The 27850-nt window shown below is 50.5% G+C and overlaps 1 protein-coding gene across 6 annotated transcripts in view; it reads right to left on the bottom strand.

Annotated features, from left to right (window-relative positions):
- Positions 1-2843: 2843 nt before the first annotated feature.
- FAH (fumarylacetoacetate hydrolase) overlaps positions 2844-27850 on the bottom strand; it is a 40305-nt gene continuing 15298 nt past the window's right edge. Inside the window, exons 6-14 of one of the 6 annotated variants that reach the window (XR_014810369.1) lie at positions 20199-20296; positions 20039-20091; positions 17904-18003; positions 17026-17156; positions 14505-14580; positions 11692-12183; positions 9187-11196; positions 8416-8533; positions 2844-3068 (exon numbers count right to left, since the gene is read on the bottom strand). Coding sequence is in view for 1 of the 6 variants with exons in the window: in XM_003356648.5 (XP_003356696.1) it covers positions 2989-3068; positions 8416-8533; positions 9187-9288; positions 12137-12183; positions 14505-14580; positions 17026-17156; positions 17904-18003; positions 20039-20091; positions 20199-20296 (805 nt within the window). In the remaining 5 variants the exon portion in view is untranslated. Of the gene's footprint in view, positions 3069-8415; positions 8534-9186; positions 11197-11691; positions 12184-14504; positions 15745-16027; positions 17157-17903; positions 18004-19106; positions 20092-20198; positions 20297-27850 lie in introns of those variants that run through there. The other 5 variants (XM_003356648.5, XR_014810370.1, XR_014810371.1 and 2 more) reach the window with 5 other exon arrangements.

Genomic DNA, 27850 nt, shown 5'->3' with positions numbered 1-27850 from the left:
TCAGGGGGGTCAGCAGGAGCAGAGGTAGCCCTGGGAGCACTAAGCCCCGAGGAATTAAGGGCAAAACAAAACAAAACAAAACCAAGGAAGACTGGCAATCCAGATTCAGAGAATACACGTTTGGATCAATCTTATCCAGACAGTAGGGCTCTGAGAGACCCTGGTGACTCTACAGGATTCCCAGTGAAATCAGCCAAGGAGTACCCACAGTAGTGCAACGGGATTGGCGGTGTCTCTGCACACCTGGACACAGGTTCAATGCCTGGCCCAGCACAGTGGGTTAAAGGATCCAGCATTGCCATAGCTATGGTGTAGGTCCCAGCTGCAGCTTGGAGCTGATCCCTGGTGGGACCTGCCTACACCACAGGGCAGCCAAAAAAGGAAAACAAAAAACAAACACACAAAAAACTTTAAAGCAGCAAGCATTGGAGAATATGGTGCCTGGGTGCAGTTTCAGGAAATAAAGTCAGCTGTGCAAGAGCAGAGTTCACCTTCAGAGCATGAAGACTGTGCATCCCAACCTGTGAGAGGCAGAGACTACTAACTGCCCACCCCCCAGCTCCAGGATTCATTCTCCCCTGCTTTAGCAACCAAGCTCTGATGGTAAATGGGGGAAGCAATGTGTTCAGTTATAAGACTATATTCCTAGCCTTTCTTGCAATGAGGTGTGGTCTTGCGACTAAGTTCTCACCAATAAAATGTAAGAAAAATGAGGGACAAGACTTGGAAGTCTGCTCAAAAGGTATTCTGCTTAGCTAGAAGGAGGCCCTTCAGCCCCCCATCCTCCCAACCCTCACCTCTTTATTTTCTTTCTGTAGGCCTGGAACTTGGATGTATTGGCTGGAGCCCCAGCAGCCTTTTGTACCATGAGGCGACCTTGAGGTTGAAAACCATGTGCTGAAGATGCAGAGCTTGGGTTCCTAATGTTTGTGTTGCCATACAAACTCTAGACTTCCTGGCCACAAAATACTTTCAGATGAGAAAGAAATACCAGCCTCCTTAATGTTCCATAGACTTGATAAACATGTTTCATCCTCAGGGCTTTGCACTGGCTAGTAGCCCTCTGCCTGGAACACTCTACCCCCAGATGTTCATCCGGCTTGATCCCTTATTTCCTTCAGCTCTCTAGTGAAAAAATGCTAAGAACCTAAGCCACTAAGGCCTTCTCTGACCACAGTTTATAATAGCATCCACATCCCCCACTGTTCCTTAGAACCTCCTACCTTCCATCACACCACACATGTTTTCCTTGTCCATTTGTTTCCTGCATCCCTCCAACGGAAAGTAATCATCATAAGGGCAGAGGCTGGGGCTCTTCTATGACTGCTGCACCTCTTGTGCCTAGAACAGTGCCTGACACAGAGAATGCACTCAGTAAAGATTTGGTGAATGAGGAGTTCCTGTTGTGGTGCAGTGGAAACGAATCTAACTAGTATCCATGAGGACACAGGTTCAATCACTGGCCTCACACAGTGAGTCAGGGATCTGATGTTGCTCTGAGCTGTGGTGTAGGCTGCAGGTGTGGCTTGGATTCTGTGTTGCTGCGGCTGTAGTGTAGGCTGGCAGCTGCAGCTCCAATTCAACCCCTAGCCTAGGAACTTCCATATGCTGAGAGTGCAGCCCTAAAAAGCGAAGAAAAAAAAAAAAGATTTGGTGAATAGATGGATGGATGGATGGATGGATGGATGGATGAATAGCGTGATCTGATGGGCTGACTCTGCAGGCTCAGTCATCCTCTCAGGTCATGGTGTGGGTTCCATCAGGCCAAGATGAGTCGCTGGGCATCCTCTTCCACTGTGGTCACCAGGAACCAGGCTGGGATGGGGGTTGCCTGTGTTCAGTGGGAAGGGCAGAGGAGTTGGGGCAGCGCCCTCTTCCCTGACCCTGGTAAGCTTGCAAGGGGCGAACAGCCAGCCCCTGGCCTTTTTCCTGCCTTCTCATAGTTCCGGTGTGTGCACCCATGACTTGGGGGCTCAGCCTAAGGTTCATAATGTGCTGACACAGTTACAGGGCGCTTAAGCCACATCAGCATCCCATGTACATCCATCAGTCCACTCCCCAAATTACCGGATGTGAGGGGTAATGTGATGGATGAATTTATGTGTCCACTTGGCTGAGCCATGGTACCCAGATACTTGGTCAAACATTAGTTGAGATGTTGCTGTGAAAGTATTTTTCAGATGAGATGAACATTTAAGTCGGAACTTTGGCTAAAGCAGATTGTCTCCATAATATGGTGGGCTTCATCTAATTAGTTGACGGTTTTAAGAGATAAAAAGCCTGCTCTCCCTGAAAGAAGGGAGGATTCTGCCGCAGATGGCTTTCAGACTCAAATTGCAACTCCTCCCTGGGTCTGGAGTCGGCTGGCCCGCCCTGCAGATTTTGGAGTTGCTGGCCTCCACAACCACATGAACCAATTCATTCCTTAAAATTAATGTCTTTCTATAGACACGCAGTCTATTGATTCTGTTTCTCTGGAGGACCCTAATATAGGTGGCAACCTTTTTCCAGATTCCAGGGACTACTGGGAGGCCTGGGATGTCTGATAAGAAAGTCCCACGCGGACTCTCAGCCTCATTAATAAAACCCAGAAAACTTGAAGTTCCCTCGTGGTTAAGGATCCAATGTCACTGAAGGGACTTAGGTCGCGGCTATGGCATGGGTTCAATCTCTGGCTGGGGAACTTCAGCATGCCATGCATATGGCAAAAAAACAAAATCGAAAACCGAAAACCAAGAACCAAAACTAGAAGACAAATCAGTGAGGGTCTGCCCAGGAAATGGTACATGCGGTGACCCACTGGCTCAACCCAAGAACACAAGGAGACACTGCACACTCACAGCGGGCTGGGCTCAGAGCATGAAGACAGAGCGATGGCTTTAATACTGAATGAAGAGCCAGGGCTACCGCCACAGAGGGGACCCTGGTCCTCCCAGGGAGCTGGAGGGTGGTGCTCAAGGCTTTGTTTCCAGGAGAACAGAGAGCACGTCAAGCCGGCGAGAGGGCGGGCAGCACTTTTCCCGTACACTGGCCAAAGCCGACACGGTAACCGTCCCCCTGGCAGTGCCCTGCAACAGAGGAGGACAGGGGTCAGCCACGAAGCCACTGGGCTCAGGGGAACCAAAGCCCAAGTTGACACAGTGCCGGTCAGCACATGGCTGGACTCCAGGCAGGAAGGCAGAATGACAGAATATATATATATATATATATTTTTTTCTTTTGCTTTTTGCTATTTCTAGGGCCACTCCCACAGCATATGGAGGTTCCCAGGCTAGGGGTCTAATCGGAGCCATAGCCACCGGCCTACGCCAGAGCCACAGCAACACGGGATCCGAGCCGCATCTGCGACCTACACCACAGCTCATGGCAACGCTGGATCCTTAACCCACTGAGCGAGGCCAGGGATCGAACCCGCAACTTCATGGTTCCTAGATGGATTCATTAACCACTGTGCCATGAAGGGAACTCCGACAGAATATATTTTCAACAAACAACCCCCACTGCAGCAGCGGAACTGCAGGAGCACCGAGATGGAACTCTAGGCTCTCCCTGTAGTCAGGGACCCTCAGAAGCACTGCAAGGATTGCTCCATGGCCTTCTTCCTTGAGAGCTGCAAATACAGATTGGGGGGGGGGGTCCTCCTCTCCACCCATCCCCCAGAGCTGGGGACTCCATCAGTCACAGCTCCTTCCTGCGCTGGGTTACAGCTGCATGGCCACGACCAGCAAACAGCACCTGCTGAGGTCCAGAGTACAGATGCACAAGTACACTTTCCACCTGGTAGGAACGTCGGCCACTTCCTTCCCACTTTACAGCTGGAAGGCAGATGGCCCAGATGGGGCGTCTCAAGCTCAGCAATAGTGACCTTTTGAGCCAGATGATTTGTTCTCATGAGAGGCCGTCCTGTGCACTTAGGATGTTTAGCAGCATCTCTGGCCACAATGCAGGGACAACCTAAATTGTCCCTCGATGTTGCCAAATGTCCCCCAAGATGCTCTGGTTGAGACCACTGGCCCAGAGGGAAAAGCAGTGACCCTCTGCACTCAGCTGAGGACGAAGCCCAGGATCTCCCCAGCCCCGGGCGGATGTTCTCCAGTCCAGAGAAGAGATGCTGGGGGCAGGTGCCTTCAGACAGGGACAGAGGACCCCAAGAAGCCAGAGCACAAGGAAATTCTGCACCCAAGTCAGAGCGTGTCACCGATCCCTGAGCAGAGGGGATAACCAGTTCCCCAACCTTCTGGGCTGGGCTCCATCAACCACGGAAATAGAAGGAAACATTCACTCAACTCCTCTGAAATATTCTCTGAAACATTCACTCGTTGTGCTGATCTCACTGGCCCTTCAGTGGAAACTGACCCTCTGCCCTACTCCCCACTCCATCCCACCACTAGGAATGAGAATCCATAGCGACAGCTTCCCAGAATGCCAGGCCTGCAAGCACACGGGGATGCACCCCTCACCTCCCAAAGGAGGAGACCCCGAGGTCCAGAGACAGGGGCCAGTCCCAGCTGAGTCAGTGGCAGAGCCGGGCCTGAAACCAGGGGTGTCTCTGCCACCAGAGCTTCCAGGCAGTCCTGACTGTCTCATGCGACTAAATGAAGCTAAAGGAAAATGGGAAAGAAAATGGAAGGGCTTGCAATTGTAGGGAAGCGAAGTGATGCACTTTGCCTCCCAGGGGAGTTGGCTGCATTCCAGGACTGTGTGATTCAGACCCAGCGATTTGACCTCTCTGGACCTCCGAGGGTCCAACTATACATGGGAATTAGATGTGGCAGTGCAGGTTAAGTGCCGTGTGTGGTACCTAGCACACAGTAGGTTGTGGTGTTAGTATTGTCTTCAAACTGGCTCTTTGTGTCTTAAAGATTACTGGTAAATAGCCTTAGGCTACACTTCTGGGTCTAGGTGGATATGAGTCGATACACGAACTCTTTGCTTCTCTTACATTCCTAAGGAAATAGTCAAAGCAATATCAGCACAACAGAAAAGTCTGCTGCAATGCTAGAAACAAGCCAGGAATTTCTAAAAGAGATGGCACTTGTGCTGGGCCTTAGAAGACATGGAGGATTAAGAACGGTGGGAGCTGGAGTTCCTGTTGTGGCTCAGTGGTAATGAATCTGACCAGTATCCATGAGGATGTAGGTTCGATCTCTGGCCTCCTCGCTCAGTGGGTTAAAGATCTGGTGTTGCCATGACCTATGGTGTAGGTCACAGACGTGGCTCGGATCCTGTGTTGCTGCGGCTGTGTTATAGGCCAGGGGCTGTAGCTCCAGTTTGACCCCTAGCCTGGGAACCCCAGGTGTGGCACTAGTGACAGGTGTGGCCCTAAAAGACAAAAAGAAAAAAGGGCATGGACCCTGGAGCTCAACCACCTCAGTTCAAATCCTCGTTTCTATGCAACCTCATGGTTCCTAGTCAGATTCGTCTCTGCTGCACCACGACAGGAACTCCTAAGTTAAATGTTAATAAAAAGGAAAAAGGGATTTCATACTGGAGAGTATCCCTGACAAACTCTAGGGAGTCACTGGAGCCGAGACTTGAACACTGTTCCCCTGCGGGAAGGAGGACATGTGGGGAAGTGGATGGGGGTGGGGGGTCAGTGTGCCCATTGTGTCCCTTTGCTGAGATCACCAGTGTTGACAAGAGTGCTGTGCCCTCACCTGCCATGACCCCTCTGGGTCCCTCTTTCTGAAAGCCACACTGGGCTTCCATGGCTCTTTTCCAGCCCTCCTCCTGCTCCTCTGGTGGCACCTGCTCAGATGCCACCTTGTCACCTCCCTGCTCTCAGCACTGGTGACTGACTGCTCTCCAAATCGGTTCCTAACCACTGGAAATGTAATAGAGGATTCAGAAGTGCCACCAGCAGCCAATACATGCAGCTCTTCCTATAGATGAGACACTGTGCCGAGTGCATTACATGTAATAGACCTCATCTTCCTTACAAAGAAGGTTCTCTGACTAATAACCCTTAGAACATGGGTTCGATCCCTGGACTCGCTCAGTGGGTTAAGGATCCGACGTTGCCGTGAGCTGTGGTGTAGGTCGCAGACATAGCTCAGCTTCCCTGTTGCTGTGGCTGTGGTGTAGGCTGGCAGCTGTAGCTCCCATTCGACCCCTGGTCTGGGAACCTCCATATGCCATGGGTGTGGCCCTAAAAAGCAAAAAAAAAAAAAAAAAAAAAAAAACACCAAAATTTAACTTAGACCTCTTCTACTGCCGAATTATAATCTTTATTCTTGTGCCAGGGAATTCCACCAATCTATTCCCATTTCCCTCTTCTCTTGCCAACATGGGCTTCTTCAGATTCAAGGAACTGGCTTTCTCTAGCTTCTCTGCCTGGCCTCCCCAGATCCTTCTGGAGCAAAGCCCTGTATACAAACAACACGTCAGTGACCCTCGCAGCCTCCTGGCTCCTTTCTCCCACCTTCCCTGGCTCAAATGCCAAGAACACTTGCGCATCCCATCTGCCTAAGTACCGATCTCATTTCTTCTGGGCCCTGGCCAGCTGCCGGGTCCACAGCAGCTTAGTTGGGAGCCTCTATTACAGTGACAAGAGAAAGCTGAAGCCACGATTTTCTCCTCTCCCATCCCATCTGCTTCCTTCCTTCTCTCAAACCAAAACTTCAAGAAATGCTTTCACTTGGAGTTCTCGTCGTGGCACAGTGGTTAACCACGCGGAACCATGAGGTTGCAGGTTTGATCCTTGGCCTCGCTCAGTGGGTTAAGGATCCAGTGTTGCCATGAGCTGTGCTGTAGGTCACAGACACGGCTTAGATCTTGCGTTGCTGTGGCTCTGGCGTAGGCCAGTGGGTACAGCTCCGATTAGACCCTTAGCCTGGGAATCTCCATATGCCGCGGGAGCGGCTCAAGAAAAGGCAAAAAAAAAAAAAAGAAAGAAAGAAAGAAATGCTTTCACTCAACCCATAGGACCATGACCGAGGGCCTGCAGTAGGTCCGACAAGCACGAGAGGAACTCCGGAACAAAGCTGGCAAGGGAATCCAAAGACCCAGACTGCATCCTGGCTTCATCCGTGTGTGACTTTCGGCCAGTAACCTACCTCCTATCAACCTATATTTTCTACTCTATAAAATCAGGGCAATGATCTTATGCAAGGGCTACTGTGAGGACAAAACAAAATAAAGGAAGTAGACACGGGTGGCCCCTGCAGATATTCCTTAACTGTTAGTTAAATTGGCATTAGAAAGGGTATCACAAGGCTGTAGAAAGAGGAGAGGCAAAACGAGTACCTATTGGTTAATGCTGGGTATCATTTGCTGCTGTCTTGAGCTCTGCTTGCATTTTCTCTACCAAATCCACTTCATTTAATCAACCTACCAGGAGTTCCCGTTGTGGCTCAGCAGGTTAGGAACCTGACTAGTACCCATGAGGTTGCGGGTTCGATCCTTGGCCTCGCCCAGTGGGTTAAGGATTTGGCGTTGCCATGAGCTGTGGTGTAGGTCGCAGACGCGGCTTGGATCCCACGTTGCTGTGGCTGTAGTGTAGACCGGCAGCTATAGCTCTGATTCAACCCCTAGCCTGGGAACTTTCATATGCTGAGGGTGGGGCCCTAAAAGACAGGAAAAAAAAAAAAAAGATGAGTAAACTGAGCGTCGGAAAGGTTAAATAACTTGAGGATGGTCACAGGGCAAAGGGGACCTGGGGGTCCCACATGAGTCTGTGTGACTGTGAAGCACGTGCTGCTGACCATGGCGGTGCCTCCATCTCCAGCAATAATACATGGGGGGCAGAAGAGCCCCCCCGAGATGTAAGGGGTGCCCTAACCTCCTCAGAACGGGCTGCTGAGAAATCTCAGTCACTAACTCAGGCCCAGGGTCACAGGATTCGAGGTCATAGGGCACAGGGTCTCTGTACTGCCAAGTGCAGAGCAATGGGAACCTGACATTATTTTATAATTTCTCTCAAGCAGAAGGGAGACAAAACAGGACCTCTGTGGTCTTTTTGGTCCAGGGAGACTCAGGTTTTGTTTTGTTTTTTCTTTTTCTTTTTACAGGTGCACCTGCAGCATATGGACGTTTCCAGGCTAAGGGTCAAATCAGAGATGCAGCTGCTGGCCTACACCACAGCCACAGCCACACGGGATCTGAATCACATCTGCAACCGCCACCACAGCTCACGCCAATGCCAGATCCTTGACCTATTGAGCGAGGCCAGGGATCGAACTGGCATCCTCACAGAGACAACAGTGTGTTCTCACCCGCTGAGCCACAACAGGAACTCTGAGGCTCAGATTTAAAGTTCCAGGCAGCCAGGCCTGGGACACAGGCCAGAACAAGCAGACACAGACTTGGGGAATGTGGCCGTGGGAACGAGATGGAACAGATGGCCTCCTGGCCAGACAGTGAAGACGGTGCAGCAGGCGAGGAGGAGACAAAGCCTGCAGGCCTCAGAGCCCTCACCTGTTATGATGACTTCGTCCCCGTCCAGCAGAAACTTCCTGGTCTGTCCATTCCCCAGCTCTATGGCCTTTGTTCCCCTCCACGACAGCTCCAGCATGGAGCCAAAGCTTTCTGGCTCCTTCACAGCAGGAAAAAGAAAGCATCGTACGTATTCACATCATGATGAGCATGAGAAATCCGGTGTGGATGGTGCTTATCAGGGCACTGGGAAGGGGCAGGAGACCCCTGGTACTCAGAGACCCCGCGTTGGCCTGCCTGCTCTGCTCACTTCATTCAGCACTCAGAGGGCGGCCGGACCAGCACGCCCCAGCCGCTGCCCGCTCTGGAGGCTGCAGCTCACCCAGATATGGTTATGCCTGACCCCTCCCCCTGGGAAGAGACTTCCCATCAGAAAGAGCCTGAAGTCATGACCTTGTAGGAGGTGCTGCTACTACATGCACCACCTCTAGTCATCGCCAAGGGCTGGGCGTGGGGGCACCTCATCCTGGGCAGGTGCAGTGCGAGATGGTGACGACCAGACACTGTGGCAGTTTCCTGACCCTCCCCAAGCAGATAGACGCAGCCTCCAAGCCCTGTATCAGGCTCTTTTGAAATACGGAGAAGAAGCCCATTCTGTACCCAGAGATGGGGGAAGCTCTGGGTAGGACAGAGGGTAAGATATACCTGCCTCAGTATGGAATTCCTTCTCGAGGAAGATCTGAGGGCCCTTCTGTCTCTGTGGGGAATATGGGTGCTCCAGGTGGGCAGCCCCCAGGGCCATTAGATACTCACCGGCCCGCTGATGGTTCCAGAACCCAAGAGGTCCCCAGGCTGCAGGTTGCAGCCATTGACAGAGTGGTGAGTGAGCTGCTGCAACATCGTCCAGTACATGTACTGCGGGCGAAGGACAGAGGTTAGGACAGGCAGAGGGCGGGGGGCTTCCCCCAGGGCCCGGGAGGCAGCCCGCACAGCCCACCCCACTCACTTGGCCCTCCCTGGGCTCTCCAGCCCCTAACACAAGGACGAGCTGTCCTCCCGCCGTTACCCAGGGCCCTTTTCCATCTCTCTCCCCGCCCCCTCACCAGCTACAGCCCCAGCACCTTTGCCCCTTCCAGCCCTCCCCTAACCCACCTTCTCCAAGAAGCCCCCCGGAGCAGTGACCTCACTGCTCAGACCCTCTATCTACAACGTGCCCGTCTGTCCATACTTACACCCTGTCCTGCCACTGCCCCTGAGCCCTAAGTTGACAAGGCCTGGGTTCTCATCACAGCAGAAGTTTCCCATGAGCAGAGACCTCACTTGCATTCTCCCACTATGGACGTTGGAACAGACACGGGGCAATGGGGCCGAAGGATGCAGACAGGACGTCAGAGCAGGTTGAGGAATGAAGGCGTGCTAAGGGAGGTGGGGCTGTGGGGGAAGGGGGCCAAGGACCGCATGTCCAACAAGAGGCTCAGAGGCTGCACGCCTGTGCCCCTCCAAGTCCACAGCTTCTCAGGCCTGCCACTCCTGGAGCTGCACATCCAGATAAAGGAAACCTTAGAAATGGATGCCTGCCCAAGAGCCCACCCATGGAGGCACCTTTATTCCTTCTTAGCAACCTAATGCACCCAGAAATAAATCAGGAGACTAAAGGCAATACGAATACATTGATTTAGAGGGTGTTCAAATGGTCAACAGGCATGTGACAAGGTGCCCTGATGCACTGGTTTTTAGGGAGATGCAAGCTGAAATCGCAATCCCCCAGAACGGCTGAAATGAAAAGGCCAACAACATCACGTGGACCAGCTGAAATGCTCCTGTGCTGCTAGGGGAGTATAAACTGGAACAAGCACTTTGGAAAAGTATATGGAAGTTCTCCTTGGCTGAGTATGGATATATATCCTCTATGACCCAGCAATTCTATTCCTGGATATCCACCCAACAAACATGCACGTACATGCACCAAAAGACATGAACTAGAATGTTCACAGTAACTGTACCAAAAAAGTGGAGACTACCCAAATGCCCATCAAGAGTAGAATGGAAAAATCCACTGTGGAACATTTATACAGTGAACACGACACAAAAGCAAGAATAATGAACTATCACTGCAAACAGAAACACAATTTAAAACAAAAGAAGCCAGACAGAAAAGAATACGTAACATATGATTCCATTTTTTTTTGTCTTTTTTTTTTTTTTTGCCATTTCTTGGGCTGCTCCCACGGCATATGGAGGTTCCCAGGCCAGGGGTCAAATCGGGGCTGTAGCCACCGGGCCTACGCCAGAGCCACAGCAACGAGGGATCGGAGCCGCGCCTGCAACCTACACCACAGCTCAGTGCAACGCCGGATCCTTAACCCACTGAGCAAGGTCAGGGATCGAACCCACAACCTCATGGTTCTTAGTCAGATTCGTTAACCACTGAGCCACGACAGGAACTCCCATATGATTCCATTTTTATAAAAATTTTAAAACAGAAAAAAATGAATGTGTGGTAATAGAAGTTAGGAGAGAGGTTCCCCTTGATGGGGACAGTGATGATGTGACTGGAAGGGGGCACTAAGCGGAGGCTAAGATCCTGGAAATTATCCTTCTCTTGATCTGGGTGCTGGTTGCAGAGAGATGTTGCTTTTATGAGAATTCATCAAGCTGTACACTTTCAATCTGTGCATTATCATTTTTATTTATTTTACTTTTGTCTTTTTAGGGCGGCACCCATGGCATATAGAGGTTCCCAGGTTAGGGGTTGAATCGGAGCTACGGCTGCCAGCCTACACCACAGCCACAGCAACGCTGGATCTGAGACGCATCTGTGACCTACACCACAGCTCAGGGCAACGCCGGATCCTTAACCCACTGAGCAAGGTCAGGGATCGAACCCACAACCTCATGGTTCTTAGTCAGATTCATTAACCACTGAGCCACGACAGGAACTCCCATATGATTCCATTTTTATAAAAATTTTAAAACAGAAAAAAATGAATGTGTGGTAATAGAAGTTAGGAGAGAGGTTCCCCTTGATGGGGACAGTGATGATGTGACTGGAAGGGGGCACTAAGCGGAGGCTAAGATCCTGGAAATTACCCTTCTCTTGATCTGGGTGCTGGTTGCAGAGAGATGTTGCTTTTATGAGAATTCATCAAGCTGTACACTTTCAATCTGTGCATTATCATTTTTATTTATTTTACTTTTGTCTTTTTAGGGCGGCACCCATGGCATATAGAGGTTCCCAGGTTAGGGGTTGAATCGGAGCTACGGCTGCCAGCCTACACCACAGCCACAGCAACACTGGATCTGAGACGCATCTGTGACCTACACCACAGCTCATGGCAACGCCAGATCCTTAACCCACTGAGCAAGGCCAGGGATTGAACTTACATCCTCATGGATACTAGTCGGGTTTGTTACTGCTGGGCCACAACTGGAACTCCCTATTTTTGTGTTTGCTTCAATTACAAAAATAAGTCACTGATCAATCCAGCCCATGGCAGGACAAGAGAAACCAGAGATTAGACCCTTACAGGAATATCTATTATTCTTCAAGAAAACCATTGGCCATGTCCATGCAGCCTCCATTTAGTGAGGTCTCTGTGACCTCCTGGCCTCTTTGGAAAGAAAAAAAGCCATGGAAGCTCTAGGTCCACATGCTGACCCATCATTATATCCCCAAATGGGTTCTATTCCCCTAGTCCTGCCAGGAAGAAAGATCTCCTTCCCTTACCTCCAAAAGCACAGTTTGCCCAGCTTCAAAGCTTACCTTAAAGTTGGACCTGCATATGGTAGCCGCTTGGCTCATTCCTTCTCCTGTTGTGAAGACAAGTAACACCGACAGAGAGACTTAATTCCATTAAATAAGGAGGACGGGAAATCCACCTTATAAGGTGAGCTCTTTTGTGACTTAAGCTTCCCATTGTCTAACGTGATTCCACCTAAAAAGTCCATGAGACAATATGCTCATAGGATATCAGGGCTAAGAGGCTTCCAGAGAAAGAGCTGGTCCAGGGAGGGCAAATAGATGCACACAAGACACCACTTTCTCCTCCCACACCCACGGCAGACAGTGCGAATTGATCACAGTACTGGTTTCCTCCGAGGTCAGATGTGGCCTCGGAATCCCTTAACACAATGCTCCCGGAAGCCAGTAGTCAACGGGGGATAGTGTGTAAGGTGAAACTTACTTGCCATACCCCTCAGAGCCCCTTGGACAGCTGGGGCCATCTGTCCCCTGCCACACTCCTCCAATGACGGACAATTCCTACTATACAATTTACTTCAACAATAGTTATTAAACAAGTACACACCTACTACCCACGAGGTACCATGCTACTGCTGTACCACTTCTGAACAGTGCTAATAATCAGAAAGCTCTTCTACTGCCCCATAACTGGCCTTCCTCCCTTGGCCCTGGCTTCCCTTCTGAGGCTGCATGTAACAGGTGTACTTCTCGACATCATGAAGGCTCAGGGTCCCCCCAGCCTGCCCCACCCAGATCCTAACTCAGAACATGAGAACTCCATGCTCAGGACTGGTATGGGATCTCGAAAACCATCCCTGCTCTGGGTCCTCCCTCTTCTAGCTCTTTCTACATCTCCAGATATTTCTTCTTCTTCTTCTTCTTTTTTTTTTTTTTTTTTTTTTGTCTCTTTAGGGCCACACCCATGGCATATGGAAGTTCCCAGGCTAGAGGTCCAATCGAAGCTGAGGCCACTGGTCTATGCCACAGCCACACCAACGTGAGATCCGAGCCACGTCTGTGACCAACACCACAGTTCGTGGCAATGCTGGATCCTTAACCCACTGAGTGAGGCCAGGGATCAAACCCACATCCTCATGGATGCTAGTTGGGGTTCATTAACCACTGAGCCAGGACGGGAACTCCTGCACCTCTTGATCATCTTATCCCTTCCCCTAGAAGCTCAGGCAGGCAGGGTGGAAATTAGCATTTGTGGCAGGAAAGGACACTAGCCTAGAGCTTGTGACTCTTGACCGTAGTCTCAGCCTCACCATCAACCAGCTATGGGACTCTGGGGTGAATCCCTTTTTCCTCTCTGAGCCTCACTTTCTCAATGGGTAACATGAAGGAGTGGGGCAGCAGTCTTCCAGGGGTGCTACGGCACTTCCTAGCAGCCCTTTCCTGCATACTGCGTCCTACTCCTGCGATGGCAGCTCCTTCCTCCTGGCGGACACTGAGCCTGCTGCCAGGATCACCTCCATGAAGGGCGGAGCCCCTAGAACGTACAGTGGGAAAGCCCCAGAGAGCCTGGGGTATCTAAACAGGACAAAAGGAGAAGAAAATCTGGGAAGAAAAGAGACTGGACAGAGTGTGGCCTGGAGGGTCTGTGGGCATCCCCAGCCCTGGGTGCTCCCACCAGGAATGGAAAATGACACCTGATACCTCTCAGGCACAGGCGCTGTTCTAGACCTTGACATGAATCCACTCGCTTAACCCATCACAGTTATACCATGAAGTCAATGCCATCTGTATCCCAGTTTACAGATGACAAACTGGCACAGACAGATTCAGGAACGTGCCCAAAGTTGGGCAGGGGCAGAATTAAGACTCGAACCCCAGCTGTGGCCTGCACGGCCAGGCTCTTTACCACTAACGCTCCGCTGGCCTATTAATTAACGCAGTGTAGCCAAGCGGCCTCGGGGGACGTGGGCCCTGCCTGCCAGGTGCCCAGAGCTGACCCAGGTCAACACTGGGTGCGCTGGCTGTGGGGCCCCAGAGGGCAGGGCCGGGCCAGCGAGGACTGGCTTTCAAACGTGCCCTGGATGAAATGTGCCACCCAAAGGGAGCAGAGGCTGGCAGGCTCTGGCTGGGGAGGCTGGAGAGGGGATTCAAGCAGAGGGTGGAGGCCCCAGACTCCATGGTTTCTGGTCCTCAGAGCTGAGAGCCCGGTGACATGAGGCTAATGCCACATGGGCCCAGTGTGGCTCCCTTTGAGCACAAGGATGTCCCTTCCCCTCCACTCTCCTTTACACGAACCCCACGTTCTCCCAGGCCATGGAATTTGACACCCTCTCATCCCCACCCCCAGGAGCTCAGGAGCCACATACCCACCAAGTACTTGGGCACATGGGCCCTCTGGCCCCTGTCGCACCCTGCGATCCCAAAACAGTACCTTTCAGGGCGACAGAGAGGTTGATGTCGAACATGTAGGGCTGGTCGTGGCGGAGATATGGCAGAGGCTTGGGGTCCTGAGAGGGCAGAGCAGAGCACAGAGTCATGGGCAGGCGGGCTGAGCTGGCCCAGGCCGGGCCTGCAGCAGAGCCACGGTGCTCAGGCACAGAGGACCTGAGGATGAAGAGGCCGCTCCTCTCCAGGGACCAGCACTGTGTCCCGGGACAATGAGGGCTGAGGGTGGTCATATGAGCTGGGCTCTGGGAAAGAAGCCGAGGAAGAGGCAGCAGCAGGTCAAAGGTACAGAAGCCGCATCAGAGAGGTCCCCAAAAAGCTGAAGGAGCATGCTGGGGAAGTGGGGGATGGTGGGAAGGTGGGGACAGTGGGAAGGGGGACAGTGGGAAGGTGGGGACAGTGGGAAGGTGGGGAGAGTGAGAAGGTAGGAACAGTGGGAAGGGAGACAGTGGGAAGGTGAGGACTGTGGGAAAGTGGGGACAGTGGGAAGGTGGGGACAGTGGGAAGAGGGACAATGGGAAGGTGGGGACAGTGGGAAGGTGGGAACAGGGGGAAGGTGGGGAGAGTGAGAAGGTGGGGACAGTGGGTAGGGGGACAGTGGGAAGGGGGACAGTGGGAAGGTGGGGACAGTGGGAAGGTGGGGAGAGTGGGAAAGATGGGGACAGTGGGAAGGTGCAGACAGTGGGAAGGTCAGAGATGGGGGAAAAAGCAAGGCCCGTGGGAAAGGCCGGGGCAGCAGAAAGGGATGGTGGCCGGCAGGGACAGGCCCCAGCTGTGGAGGCAGATTCGACAGCCAGGCCAGAAGGTCGGCACCTTGGCCAAAAGCATTGTTTTCCCAAAGAGCAATATGTGAATCACTAGTGGTACATGAGATAACATAGGGTGATTTGGTTTTCATAGCTCTCTTTCTTTTTAGGTTGAACTTGGTGGCAAGTGATACCAATGGGACATAAAGTTCCTTTTCTAAATACACTGTTAGAATTTTCAAATGGAAGCTGGAGTTCCCGCCGTGGTGCAGCGGAAACAAATCCGACTAGGAACCATGAGGTTGCGGGTTCGATCCCTAGCCTTGCTCAGTGGGTTAAGGATCCGGCATTACTGTGAGCTGTGGTGTAGGTTGCAGATGCGGCTCAGATCTGGCGCTGCTGTGGCTGTGGTGTAGGCCAGCAGCTGTAGCTCCAATTAGACCCCTAGCCTGGGAACCTCCATATGCCACAAGTGCAGCCCTAAAAATTTTAGCAAAAAAAAAAAAAAAAGTCTTCAAATGGAAGCTGCTTTTAGGCATTAAAGAAATAAGAGTTCAGAATTGGCAAGAGCCATGAGAGTTGCATGTAATGGTATTCAGGAAAGGCTGGCGTAAAGAGAGATGGAGCCCAGAGAGCCCTGGCAACGGTACAGGGGTGCCTGTGAACGGAGAGCTGGACCAGGGATGGAGCCTGGAGGGGACAAGCAGGGGGTGCAGCAGCAGGCTAGACAGTCCCCGCGGGGGTGGGCTGCAGAAGAAGGCACAGGTGTGGGCTCACCAAGGAGGGAAGAAGGGACATGTCTCAGCGACTGAACACAATGGCTGTGCAGGAGTGGTCAAGGAGGGAGCAAGGGGACAAGCATGAGAGGCCTGCGGGAGCTTCACGGGAAACTGGTCTGCAAGGACCTTGAGCACAGCTCCGTGAGACGGAGGCAGGGCTGAGGGGTGTCCAGGAACATGGGCGGGTGGCCTGGGTGAGGGAGCCTTGTGTGTTGGGGCGGGAGGGGTCGTGGGGGGAGGCCAAGAGCAAGGTAAGAAGCTCAGGGGAGGGGTGGGAGGAGGGGCAGAGGCTGAGCGCTCAGCTAGGGCTGCCCTCTGGGCTGTTGGAGCATCCTGGGACTCTGGGAGACATGGGGGAACAGGGACAGGTCATGTCAGAAGCCAGGGGGAGTGACTGCCTAGGAAGAGTAGGGGGATGCCGAGGCATCCACGCTGAAGAGGGCACAGGGCCACAGGCAACCACCAAGGTCACAGGGCACAGTGGTGAGACCACTGGCGGTGACCGGGTAAAGGCAGCTGCCAGGCTGCAATGGACTGAGGCATGAGGGCTGAGGCTGAGACGCCCCTGGATGGTGGCATGGGCACAGGAGGCTCTGGACCAGGACTCCTGGCTGCCTGACTCCACACTGCAATCTATCAGTTGGGCTCCAGGGGGCACCATTGCACAGAACACAACCTAGGGACCTGGGAAGTTGTGCCATGTGGTGATTCTGGCAGGGACCTCTTCTGCCAACTGGCCAGTTCTTATGGCCTCAGAGCATTCTGAAGTTTACAAAATTCCACGCTTTCCTCCAAGAACCATGCAGGGGGCACGGAAAGCACAAGGTAGAATGATTGATGCCATGCCTGCTTAGAGACCCCCAGCATGAGGCCATGATGGGGCACAGAGCTTACCCTCCAGACCCTCTCCATGCCTGGTGGGCAAACAGCCTCGGAGTCAGAGGGGCCTGGGTTTGGGACTTCCTGCACAGGGTATGCTTACCTGCTCTGGGTTGGGCACAGCAAAGGGCATGAGGGCATCCATGGGCACCACCCATGGGGATATGGTGGTTCCAAAACTCTTCCCGAGGAACGGCCCAAGAGGGACATACTCCCACTTCTGAATGTCTCGAGCTACAGGAGAAGGGCGGGGAAGGGCTTACAAACGCTGACCGGGTCTTGTACCAAGTCCCTCCTCGCCTTGACCGAGGGGCACAGATGCTCAGCACAGCCTCCCCCCACCCCTGGTGCTCGGGCCCCAACCAGGCTGGCAGCCCCAGGTTCAAGGACATAGGTGCTTTGAGGTCGCTGTGCCAGGTTGCAGCAAAGAGAAAGATGTCCCAAGGGCAGTCAGCACAGCTTCCCCTGAAGGGGCTGGAAGCTCATCCTTATACCTGAGGTGACACTTCCTGGGACTCGCGGCCCCATCTTCCTCTGTATATGGCCTCAGGGTTGACACAGGCTCAGAAACAGGGCTGCTTGTTTGAAATTTCAGCTCCACAACTAGCTGAAATCTCTGTGCCTCATTCCTCGCCTATAAAAGGGGAGTAATAATATGGCCCGATCCAAGCAGGGACTCAGGAGAAGAGTCCACGTGGGGTGTTCAGCACAGAGCCTGGAGCATAACAGCTCAGAAACGTTAGCTGGGACATCCAGTCTTATCCTTATTCAACTTACAAGAAACTTGGAGCTCAGAGCTGGGAAGTCTGTTTGATACCCAAGCCTGAGCTCTCAGCCACTGTACCACCTGCTGCCTTTGTCTGGCACCGGGCCCAGGCGACCATCCCTGGCATCTGTGAAAGTGTCCCAGGTACCCAGCCTTCCCCCAGAGCAGTGTGTGCACAGGAAACAGCTCCAGGAAGCCCAGCGCCCCATAATTACCACTCCAGTCGTTCATAAGGACCATTCCAAAAATGTGCTCGTGGGCCTTGGAGATGGGGATGGGCTCTCCAAGTCTGTTCCCAGGGCCTACAAAGAAAGCCTGACATGGGGGAAAGCTGATGAGAATCTGGCTCTGACCTGCTGCCCCAGGTCACTTCCCTGGAGGGCAAAGGTCAGGCAGTTCCAAACAGTAGCCGGGGACCTGGACAGCCACCGGGGCCTGGCAAGGCTACAAATCCACCATATTTCCAACATCCTAAAGGACCCCTGAGTGGACAGATAGCCACCCTGGGAAGCGGTGAGCAGCTGTATGCCAGTGCCTCCTGAGGCCCCCTCACGGCCCCTGAGCACCGGCCCCTGCATCGACCTCCTCCCACGCCTCTGCTCCTTCCCCTCCATCCCGTTCTCACTCTGCATTTTAAGCTTTGACAGCTACACAAGCCTTGTGTTTGTGTCATGAAAAATGAAAAGGCTGCCTCCATGATGCAGCCAAGAGAGTCTGTCACGGCAAACCCCACACCCCACCCCTCACCCACAGCCTCTGAGGAAACACCATCAACATAAAATCACAAGAAACACTGAGTTAGCAAATACAGACAGATCGCTCCCAGGGGAAAATCCAGGGTTAAGGAGTTCCCGTCGTGGCTCAGTGGTTAACGAATCCGACTAGGAACCATGAGGTTGCAGGTTCAATCCCTGGCCTTGTTCAGTGGGTTAAGGATCCAGCGTTGCCGTGAGCTGTGGTGTAGGTCGCAGACAAGGCTCAAATCCCGCATTGCTGTGGCTCTGGTGTAGGCCGGTGGCTACAGCTCCTATTTGACCCCTCGCCTGGGAACCTCCATGTGCCGCAAGAGCGGCCCAAGAAATGGCAAACACACACACACACCCACAAAAAAAAATCCAGGGTTAAGTTCCTGCCAGCCTCTGGTCCCAACATTTGCATCAGTGAATCAGTACACAGCCTGGCTTTATGTGTGTTTCTATTTAAGGACACTTCTTTCAACATACCAGGCCAACCTTGGTGATATTTCAGGTTTAGGTCCAGAGCACTGCAATTAAGCAAAGATCTCAATAAAGTGAGGTTTGCCAGTGCTTATAAAAATTATGTTTAGGAGTTCCCCTTGTGCTCAGGGTTAAAAACTAGTATCCATGAGGATTTGGGTTTGAGCCCTGGTCTTGCTCAGTAGGTTAAGGATCCAGCACTGCCGTGAGCTGTGGTGTTGGTCTCAGATGCAGCTCAGATCTGGCCTTGCTGTGGCCGTGGTGTAGGCCGGCAGCTGCAGCTCTGATTTGACCCCTAGCCTGGAAATTTCCATATGCCACAAGTGCGGCCCTAAAAGGCCATAAAAAGAAAACAAAAGAAAACAAAAAAAAAAAAGACCACTGATCTTAGATCGCCATGATAGATACAATAATGATGAAAAAGTCTGAAATATTAGAAGAATTACCAAAATATGACACAGAGACACGGCATGGGCAAATGCTAGCTAGCATCAACAGACTTTGCTTGAAGAGGGGTTGCCACAAACCTTCAATATGTGAAAAATGCAACATCTGCAAAGCACAGCATAGCAAAGTGCAGGAAGATGAGGTCGGCCTGCATGTTGTTAATTCGTGATCATGAACTCATGGCCACGGGCACTATCAGGTCCCAAATACAGCTTATCCAGTGCACACCTTTTCTCCACTGGGCACATCACAACTTTCTTGTGCTTAGGAACACCACACAGCAAAAAGCACGTCAACAAAAAGCACAAAATTCAAAATAACATGGCCCTGAAAAGACACTTGTTTGCATGATAGCGGTTGAAATATAAAGGCAGAGCATGGCCTTGCTCAACCTCAGGTGGGAACATGTAAATCAAATTTTTTGCCAGTCCATGCGTATCCTTGAATGACCCCCCAAAACCCTGAGAATATTGATTTCTGGGTTACAAACTGACTGCGAGTAGGTGAATTCACAAATACAGAATCCGTGCATAGTGAGGATGGACAGTACTTCTGAAGCCAGAGCTGTCATTGACGTGGCTGAGACAGGGGAACAGCCCATTGCTCAGGGCTGCCATCCCAGAGAGATCTCCTGCCCTAACGTGTATACAGACCCCAGGCCAATAAAACACCAAGACCCAGCTTACCATTTCCAACTCCATGTCCAAGAGTTTGCAGGCACCATACACAGGAGGCTTAGCTAGAACAGCATCAGAAAAAGGGGCTGTAGTGAGTGCCAGGCATGGAACTTGGTATGCGGGGACACAGAGCTGAGCACGGCGGGGCCTGGACTCTGGAGGCACTTACAGTCATCGGGGCGCATCTGTCCCATGGGCCTGCGGATTGGGGTGCCAGACACCACGACAGAGGAGGCACGGCCATGGTAGGCCACCGGTAGATGCAGCCTGATGGAGGGAAGCGCGAGAAAGCATGAACTCTATTACTCATGCAAGATAAATTTCACAATGTTTTAAAATTAAAAAGAAGTCAACAATCGACAGAACATTGTAAATCAACTATAGTAAAAAAATTTTCACTGTGAGCTGTGGTGTAGGTTGCATTCGCAGCTCGGATCCCACGTTACTGTGGATGTGGTGTAGGCTGGCGGCTACAGGTCCAATTCGACCCCTCGCCTGGGAACCTCCATGTGCCGTGTGGTGCAGCCCTAAAAAGGCAAAAATAATTTTTTTCTAAAAAAAAGGGAGTCAACGAATCTGACAAGTAACCAGGAGGTCAAGAGTTCGATTCCTGGCCTTGCTCAGTGGGTTAAGGATCAGGTGTTGCCATGAGCTGTGGTGTAGGCTGGCGGCTGTAGCTTCAATTTGACACCTAGTCTGGGAATTTCCATGTGCCACAGTGCAGCCCTTGAAAGAAAGAAAGAAAGAAAGAAAGAAAGAAGAAGGAAGGAAGGAAGGAAAGAAAGAAAGAAAGAAAGAAAGAAAGAAAGAAAGAAAGAAAGAAAGAAAGAAAGAAAGAAAGAGAGAAAGAAAGAAAGAAAGAAAGAAAGAAAAAAAGAAGGAAAAAAAAATGGGAGTCAACATACATACACGGTTCAAAATGAAAAGCTACTCCCAAGTGTCCATCGGTTAATACATGGGAAAGCAGAACGTAGTCTTTACAAACGATGGATATTGCTCAGCATTAAAAAGAAAGAAAATAATGGCACAGGCCACAACGTGGATAAAGCTTGAGGACACTGCGCTGATGAAATAAGCCAGACATCAAAGCACAAATATTGCATGATTCCACATACATGAGGTACCTAAAGGATTCAAATTCATAGAGATAGAAAGTAGCATGGTGGTTGCCAGGGGCTGGTGGAGGGAAAATGGGGAGTTATTCTTTAATGGCTACAGTTTCAGTTTGAAAAGAGGAAAAACTTCTGGAGATGGATGGTGGTGATGGTTGCACAACAGTATGAATGTACTTGATGCCACTGAACTGTACACATAAAAATGCTTAGGATGGGAGTTCCCACCATGGCGCAAGGGGTTAAGAATCCCACTGCAGGAGTTCCCGTCGTGGCGCAGTGGAAACAAATCTGACTAGGAACTATGAGGTTACGGGTTCAATCCCAGACCTCACTTAGTGGGTTAAGGATCCAGCGTTGCTGTGAGCTGTGGTGTACATTGCAGATGCAGCTCAGATCTGGCATTGCTGTGGCTCTGGTGTGGGCTGGCAGCTGTAGCTCTGATCAGACCCCTAGCCTGGGAATCTCCATATGCCGTGTGGCCTCCATATGAGTGTGGCCCTAAAAAGCAAAAAAAAAAAAAAAAAAAAAATTCCACTGCAGTGGGGCTTGGGTCACTGCCGGGGTGTGGGTTGGATCCCTGGCCTAGTACCGTGGGTTGAAGGATCTGGTGTTGCCACAGCTGTGGTGTAGGTTACAGCTGTGGCTCAGAGTCAATCCCTGGTCCAGGAACTTCATGTGTCATGGGTGTGGTCATGAAAAAAATTTTTGAATGCTTAAGGTGGTAAATTTTTTATGTGCATTTTACATTTTTTTAAAAAATCAAAACGTCCTTAAATAGTGGGGAAAAGTGAGATTTTCTCCTAGTCTTGTCTCCAGCATCAATACGGTGCTGATGCAGACTCATGCAGAATAACAGCACCAGTTATTGGGGACATGCTGGCAACATGCTTTTCCTATCATTTCCCTTTTCATGTTCCCTCCACAACTGCCCTGCACAGCAGACCATGTTATCAGACAGCACTGAGCAAATGCAGGCTTGGAGAGTATCCGTGGCTTGGCTGAGGTGACCCAGGATGAAGTCCTGGTGGATGTCGGGATTCAAACCCCTGCCTCTCCAGCAGCAAAGTTCTGCTACTTTCCCTTTAGCCCCCTCGCTACCAAATACAAGGGGACCCTGGAACTAGATCATAATGCTCAGAACAGAAGAGTCACCCAGGGCAGCAGGAACACTGTCAAGAGCTGTTTATAAGACAGAAATATGGTGGAATTTCCACTGTGGCTCAGCAGTAGCCAACCTGACTAGTATCCATGAGGATGCAGGTTCGATCCCTGGCCTCGCTCAGTGGGTTAAAGGATCTGGCGTTGCCGTGAGCTGCGGTGTAGGTCGCAGATGTAGCTGGGATCCCAAGTTGCTGTGGCTGTGGCTGTGGCTGTGGTTCAGGCTGGCAGCTGCAGCTCCGATTCAACCCTAGCCTGGGAACCTCCATATGCTACAGGTTTGGCCCTAAAAAGAGAGGAAAAAAAAGAAATAAAGAAATATAGGAGAGGAAAGGACTGCCAAGGACCCTAAGGCAATTTAAAACAGTCTGGTACTGCTAGGAATGGGCCAGCTGAACAAGCTGAGACCCATATATGGTTAAAATGTAGAACATGAGAACTAAAAGTTGAAAAAGGTTTTTGCATAATGAGATAAGTTAGACCCTGTAAGGGGTTGAATGGTGGTTCCCCAGAAACGCATCCACATCCTGACCCCTAGAAAATATGGACTTCGGCTCGGATCCCGAGTTGCTGGTGGCCCTGGTGTAGGCCGGCAGCTACAGCTTCGATTAGACCCCTAGCCTGGGAACCTCCATATGCTGTGGGTGCGGCCCTAAAAAAGGCAAAAAGACAAAGAAAAAAGAAAGAAAAAGAAAAAAGAAAATATGGATTTGACCTTATTTGGAAAAAGGGATTAAGTTAAGGCTCTTGAAATGAGGTCATCCTGGACCATCCAGTTGGGCCCTAGATCCAGTGACAAGTGTCTTTACGAGAGACAGAAGAAGAGACACAGAGAAGAGGTGAAGGCCATGTGCAGACAGAGGCAGAGCCTGCCACAGTGATGCCCAGGAAGGATGGCCTGCAGCCACCAGAGCTGGATGGGCCAGGAAGCTGCTTGTCCCCTAGAGCCTTCAGAGGGAGAGGGGCCCTGCTAAAACCTTGATTCTGGACTTGTGGCCTCCAGAACAGCAGGATAATAAATTTCCGTTGTTGCAAGCCACCCGACACATGGTAGTTTGTTACGGCAGCCCAGGAAACAGACACAGACCCACACCTCACATCACACACAAAAGGAAATTCCAGGGAGTTTCCTGGTGGCCCAGTGGTTAGGATTCTGTGCTTTTACCACAGAGGTCTGGGTTCAATCCCCAGTCTGGGAACTGAGGTCCCACATCAAGCTGTTGCTGCATGCCACAGCCAAAAAAAAAAAAAAAGAGAGAGAGAGAGAGATGGATTGTGATCTAAATTTGTAAAAAGTAAGACTGAAACACGTAGTAGGAAAAGAATACCCCCCCAAACTTCAAATTCTTGGCATAGAGAAAGCCCGAGCACGACATAGAAGTAAATGCCATAAAGAGAATGACTGACATGTTTGACTTTATAAAAATGTCAAGCTTCTGCATCAAGGAAAATAGCAAATAAAGTAAAAAGATGTCACACTGGGGGAAAGGATGTGCAATGCATCACAAGAAAGGGTTAAGTTCTATTAAATATGAAAGTCTCTCAAATTATTAAGAGAGCAGTGACCATGCAGAAAATTGGCAGAGAGTAAGCAAGATATCTGTGAAGGAAAATCTGAGCAGCTGACCATGGTTTTGCCTCTGAAGAGGCAAAGGAGGATGAAGGACACGGTGGGAGAAACTTGCTTTGTTTGCACTGTTTACCTATAAATTCCTTTTGCATTCTGGACCATTCATACACACCGATGATCTTTTGGCTGCTTTTAGTTTTTTAAATATTTGCAATTTTATTTTGCACTATTTATGCTATACAAAAAGATATAAAACAAATAACCACATGGCACCAAAAGGCTTTCTAAGCCGATGAAATGCCCCCTTCACAGTCCTCCTGGACTCTTCCCTCTGCTTCCCGCCCCTCCTGCCCCGTCCCTAGAGGGAGTCACACCTGGAATTTGCTGTCCCTCATTCCTCTATATTTCCATACACTTTTACCACCAACTTGTATTTCCTCTTTTTTTCTTTTCCTTTCTTTCTTTCGCCACACCCATGGCAGGTGGAAGTACCCAGAGCCAGGGATCAAACCTACACACAGCAGTGACTGGAGCCACTGCAGTGACAATGCCAGATCCCTAGCCCACTGTGCCACAAGAGAACTCCCTGTCTAGTGTTCTTTGCATCTGGTGAGATAAATGCCAGTTCACTGTGCTTTTGCCTTGCAGAACCTCATCCAAAAAATCTATTTTGGGAGCTCCTGTCATGGCTCAGTGGAAACGAATCTGGCTAGCATCCATGAGGATGAAGGTTCAATCCGGGCCTCGATCAGTTGGTTAAGGATCCGGTGTTGCCGTGAGCTATGGTGTAGGCCGCAGATGTGGCTCAGATCCCACGTTGCTGTGGCTGTGGTGTAGGCCAGCAGTTGTAGTTCCAATTTGACTCCTAGCCTGGGAACCTCCATGTGCTGCAGGTGTGGCCCTAAAAAAAAAAAAAAAAGAAGAAACAAAAAAAAGAAAGAAGAAGAAAGAAAGAAAAAAATCTATTTGGTAAATTGGGGTAGACAAGTTTATTTACACAGAGCAATGTCAATGGTAAATTAAAGGGAAAAATGCAAATGTCAGTCAGCATGGTCTCATTTTGTTAACTAAAGAAATAAAATGCTCCTGCTGTAGAGCACACGGAGCTACATCTAGTCACTTGTGATAGAACATGATGGAGGATAATGTGAGAAAAAGAATGTGTGCACCTGGATCACTTTGCTGTACAGCAGAAATTGACAGAACATTGTACATCAACTACAATAGAAAAAAATAAAAATCTTTAAAAAAAGAAATAAAACGCATGTGTGCGTGTGTGGGTGTGCACACTTGGAACCTGGAGAGGTGGAGGCGATGGGGCCAACTACCACTCAAGTAAGGACCTCTGGAGAGTGAGCTGGGGGTCTCCCTCTTCTCCCCCTTTGTCTCTTACTGGCTTAAGTTATAAAATACAACTGCGTGCACTTACATTACGTGCAATTATTCAAACAACACAGAAGCTAGTCAGCAATGTCCATCCAGCCCCTCCCTTGAGGGGTGTAATGGTCTGGAGCCTATTATTCTGGACCTTTCTCTATGCACCTACCAGCCTGTGCAAATGTGTGTGTGTCTGTGTATGTGCATCATGTGTATGCATATATGTGTATGTATAAGAGTGTGTACGTGTGTCTCTGTATGTGTATTATGTATATGTATAAGGGTGTCTGCGTGTGTCTATGTGTGTATGTACATATGTGTATGTATAAGTGTGTCCAAGTGTGTCTGTGTACGTGTAGCATGTGTATGTCTAAGTGTGTCTGTGTGTACGTGTGTGCTTTATGTACGTATGTGTGTAGGTGTATGTATGTGTATGTAGACATGTATGAGTGTGGGTGTGTGTGTCTCAGGCTGAATAATAGGCCCTCAGAACATCTCCAGATCCTAAGCCCTGGAACTGGTGGGTGTCTACAGCAAAAGACACCTGCAGATGTGATGAAGTCAATGATCTTGAGATGGGGGAGAGTATTCTGGATTATCCAGGTGGTCCTTATAAAGGGGAGGCAAGAAGGTCAAAGGAGGAAGTAGGATAATTGCAAATGGAAGCAAGAGGTTGGAGTTATCTGAGGAAGAGGCCCCCAGCCAGGGAATGTGGGAGCCCTGAAAGCTGAAGAAGACAAGGGAATGGATTCTTCCCCTGGAGCTTCCAGGAGCAACCAGCACAGCCAGCACCTTGACTTTGGCCCAATGAGACTGATTTCGGACTTCTGGCCTCCTGAACTATGAGAGAATATATTCCCATTGCTTTAAGCCACCAAGTTTGTGGTCATTTGTTACAGCACAACAGGAAACTAATAAGTAGGTATGTACATATATTTTCATGTGTCTTTTTATAAATATGAGAACTCACTTAATATATCATGCATAGGAGTTCCTGTCGTGGCGCAGTGGTTAACGAATCCAACTAGGAACCATGAGGTTGCGGGTTCGGTCCCTGCCCTTGCTCAGTGGGTTAACGATCCGGCGTTGCCGTGAGCTGTGGTGTAGGTTGCAGACGCGGCTCGGATCCTGCGTTGCTCTGGCTCTGGCGTAGGCCGAAGGCTACAGCTCCGATTCGACCCCTAGCCTGGGAACCTCCATGTGCCGCAGGAGCGGCCCAAGAAATAGCAAAAAGACAAAAAAAAAAAAAATATATATATATATATATATATCATGCATATATGCCTCCTGATCCTAAATCTTCCTTTCAATAGCTGTGAAATACTTCAGGTTGTGAACAGACCATAATTTTTCAACTCTTCCACCAGCAAGCATTCAGACTGCTTCCAGCTTCAGGCCCTTCCTTTAGAAAGACTGCTGGTAAACATCTTTATCCTTGAATACAAACATTTCCGTGGGATAGAGCCATGAAAGTGAGATTGGGCCTCCAATGGGATGCACATTTAAATTTTTAGTGTTCTGCCTTATGTATTTTATGTTTGGGTTAATCGCAGTGAGTATCTATCACCTTTATAATCAAGGATACACGCATAAAGAAGAAAAGGCACAGACCCCTTGCATCACACATAGTGAAAGAAAGCCTGTGTCCTCTTATCCTGCAAAAGCAAATGCACCGAGCCTCCTCCACTTGGCCTTGCTCCCTGCAGTCCTGGATTCACCTCAGCCTTGTTCTGCAACCTTGGCCTGGTTGCTTAACTTCTCTGGATCGTAACCTGCTCTCTCCCGTTTTCTTCCTCCTCTGCTCTCTTGGTTCTGAGAGAGCCTGCTCTTCCTGGCACAGCCTACCTGAAACACTCAGAAGTCTCTGCCCACTCCAGTGACTGTGCGTGTGGCCCAGGGCACCTGGCCTGGGCTGTGCCTCTGCCAACACACGACAAAGGGGCAGAAACTGCAGCTTTGTGTTCTAGGCCTGAGCAATGGCCTTGACTGGGTTTTAGGAGGCAGCCTCTAAAAGGCAAGGACAACTCAGGCAAGGATACTTCTCTGAGCCTGTTTCCCCCCCTGTGAAATGGGGCTACCAGGTACAGCCCTGCGGACCCACGAACTCCTATGAGGATCAAATAAATACAAGGAGCTCCCGTTGTGAGCTTGAGAAATACACAGCCCCGGGCCCACTTGAGGATTCTCATCCATCAGAAGATTCGAAGTACGGAGAAAGCTGGGATTTAAGACTTGCCCATATGGAGTTCCCGTCACAGCTCAGCAGTGAACAAACCCGACTAGTATCCACAAGGAGGCTGGTTCGATCCCTGGCTTTGCTCAGTGGGTTAAGGGTCCCACATTGCTGTGAGCTGTGGTGTAGGTCACAGACACAGCTCGGATCCCGAGTTGCTGTGGCTCTGGTGTAGGCCAGTAGCTGTAGCTCCGATTAGACCCCTAGCCTGGGAACCTCCATGTGTCGCGACTGAGGCCCTAAAAAGACAAAAGCCAAAAAAAAAAAAAAAGACTTGCCCATAGAACCTGGATTCACAGCTTACAAATAAAAGGATCTGGAAGGATCTTAGTGACTCAGGGGATCTAATTCCAGTTCTCTAGATCAAA

Source organism: Sus scrofa, chromosome 7 (assembly GCF_054392235.1).
Source record: "Sus scrofa isolate SSC_HxYL_T2T_F1_AM1 chromosome 7, Sscrofa_HxYL_maternal_Yorkshire_Landrace_v2.0, whole genome shotgun sequence".
Lineage (NCBI taxonomy): Eukaryota > Metazoa > Chordata > Mammalia > Artiodactyla > Suidae > Sus > Sus scrofa.
This window is presented reverse-complemented; position numbering and strand designations above follow the sequence as displayed.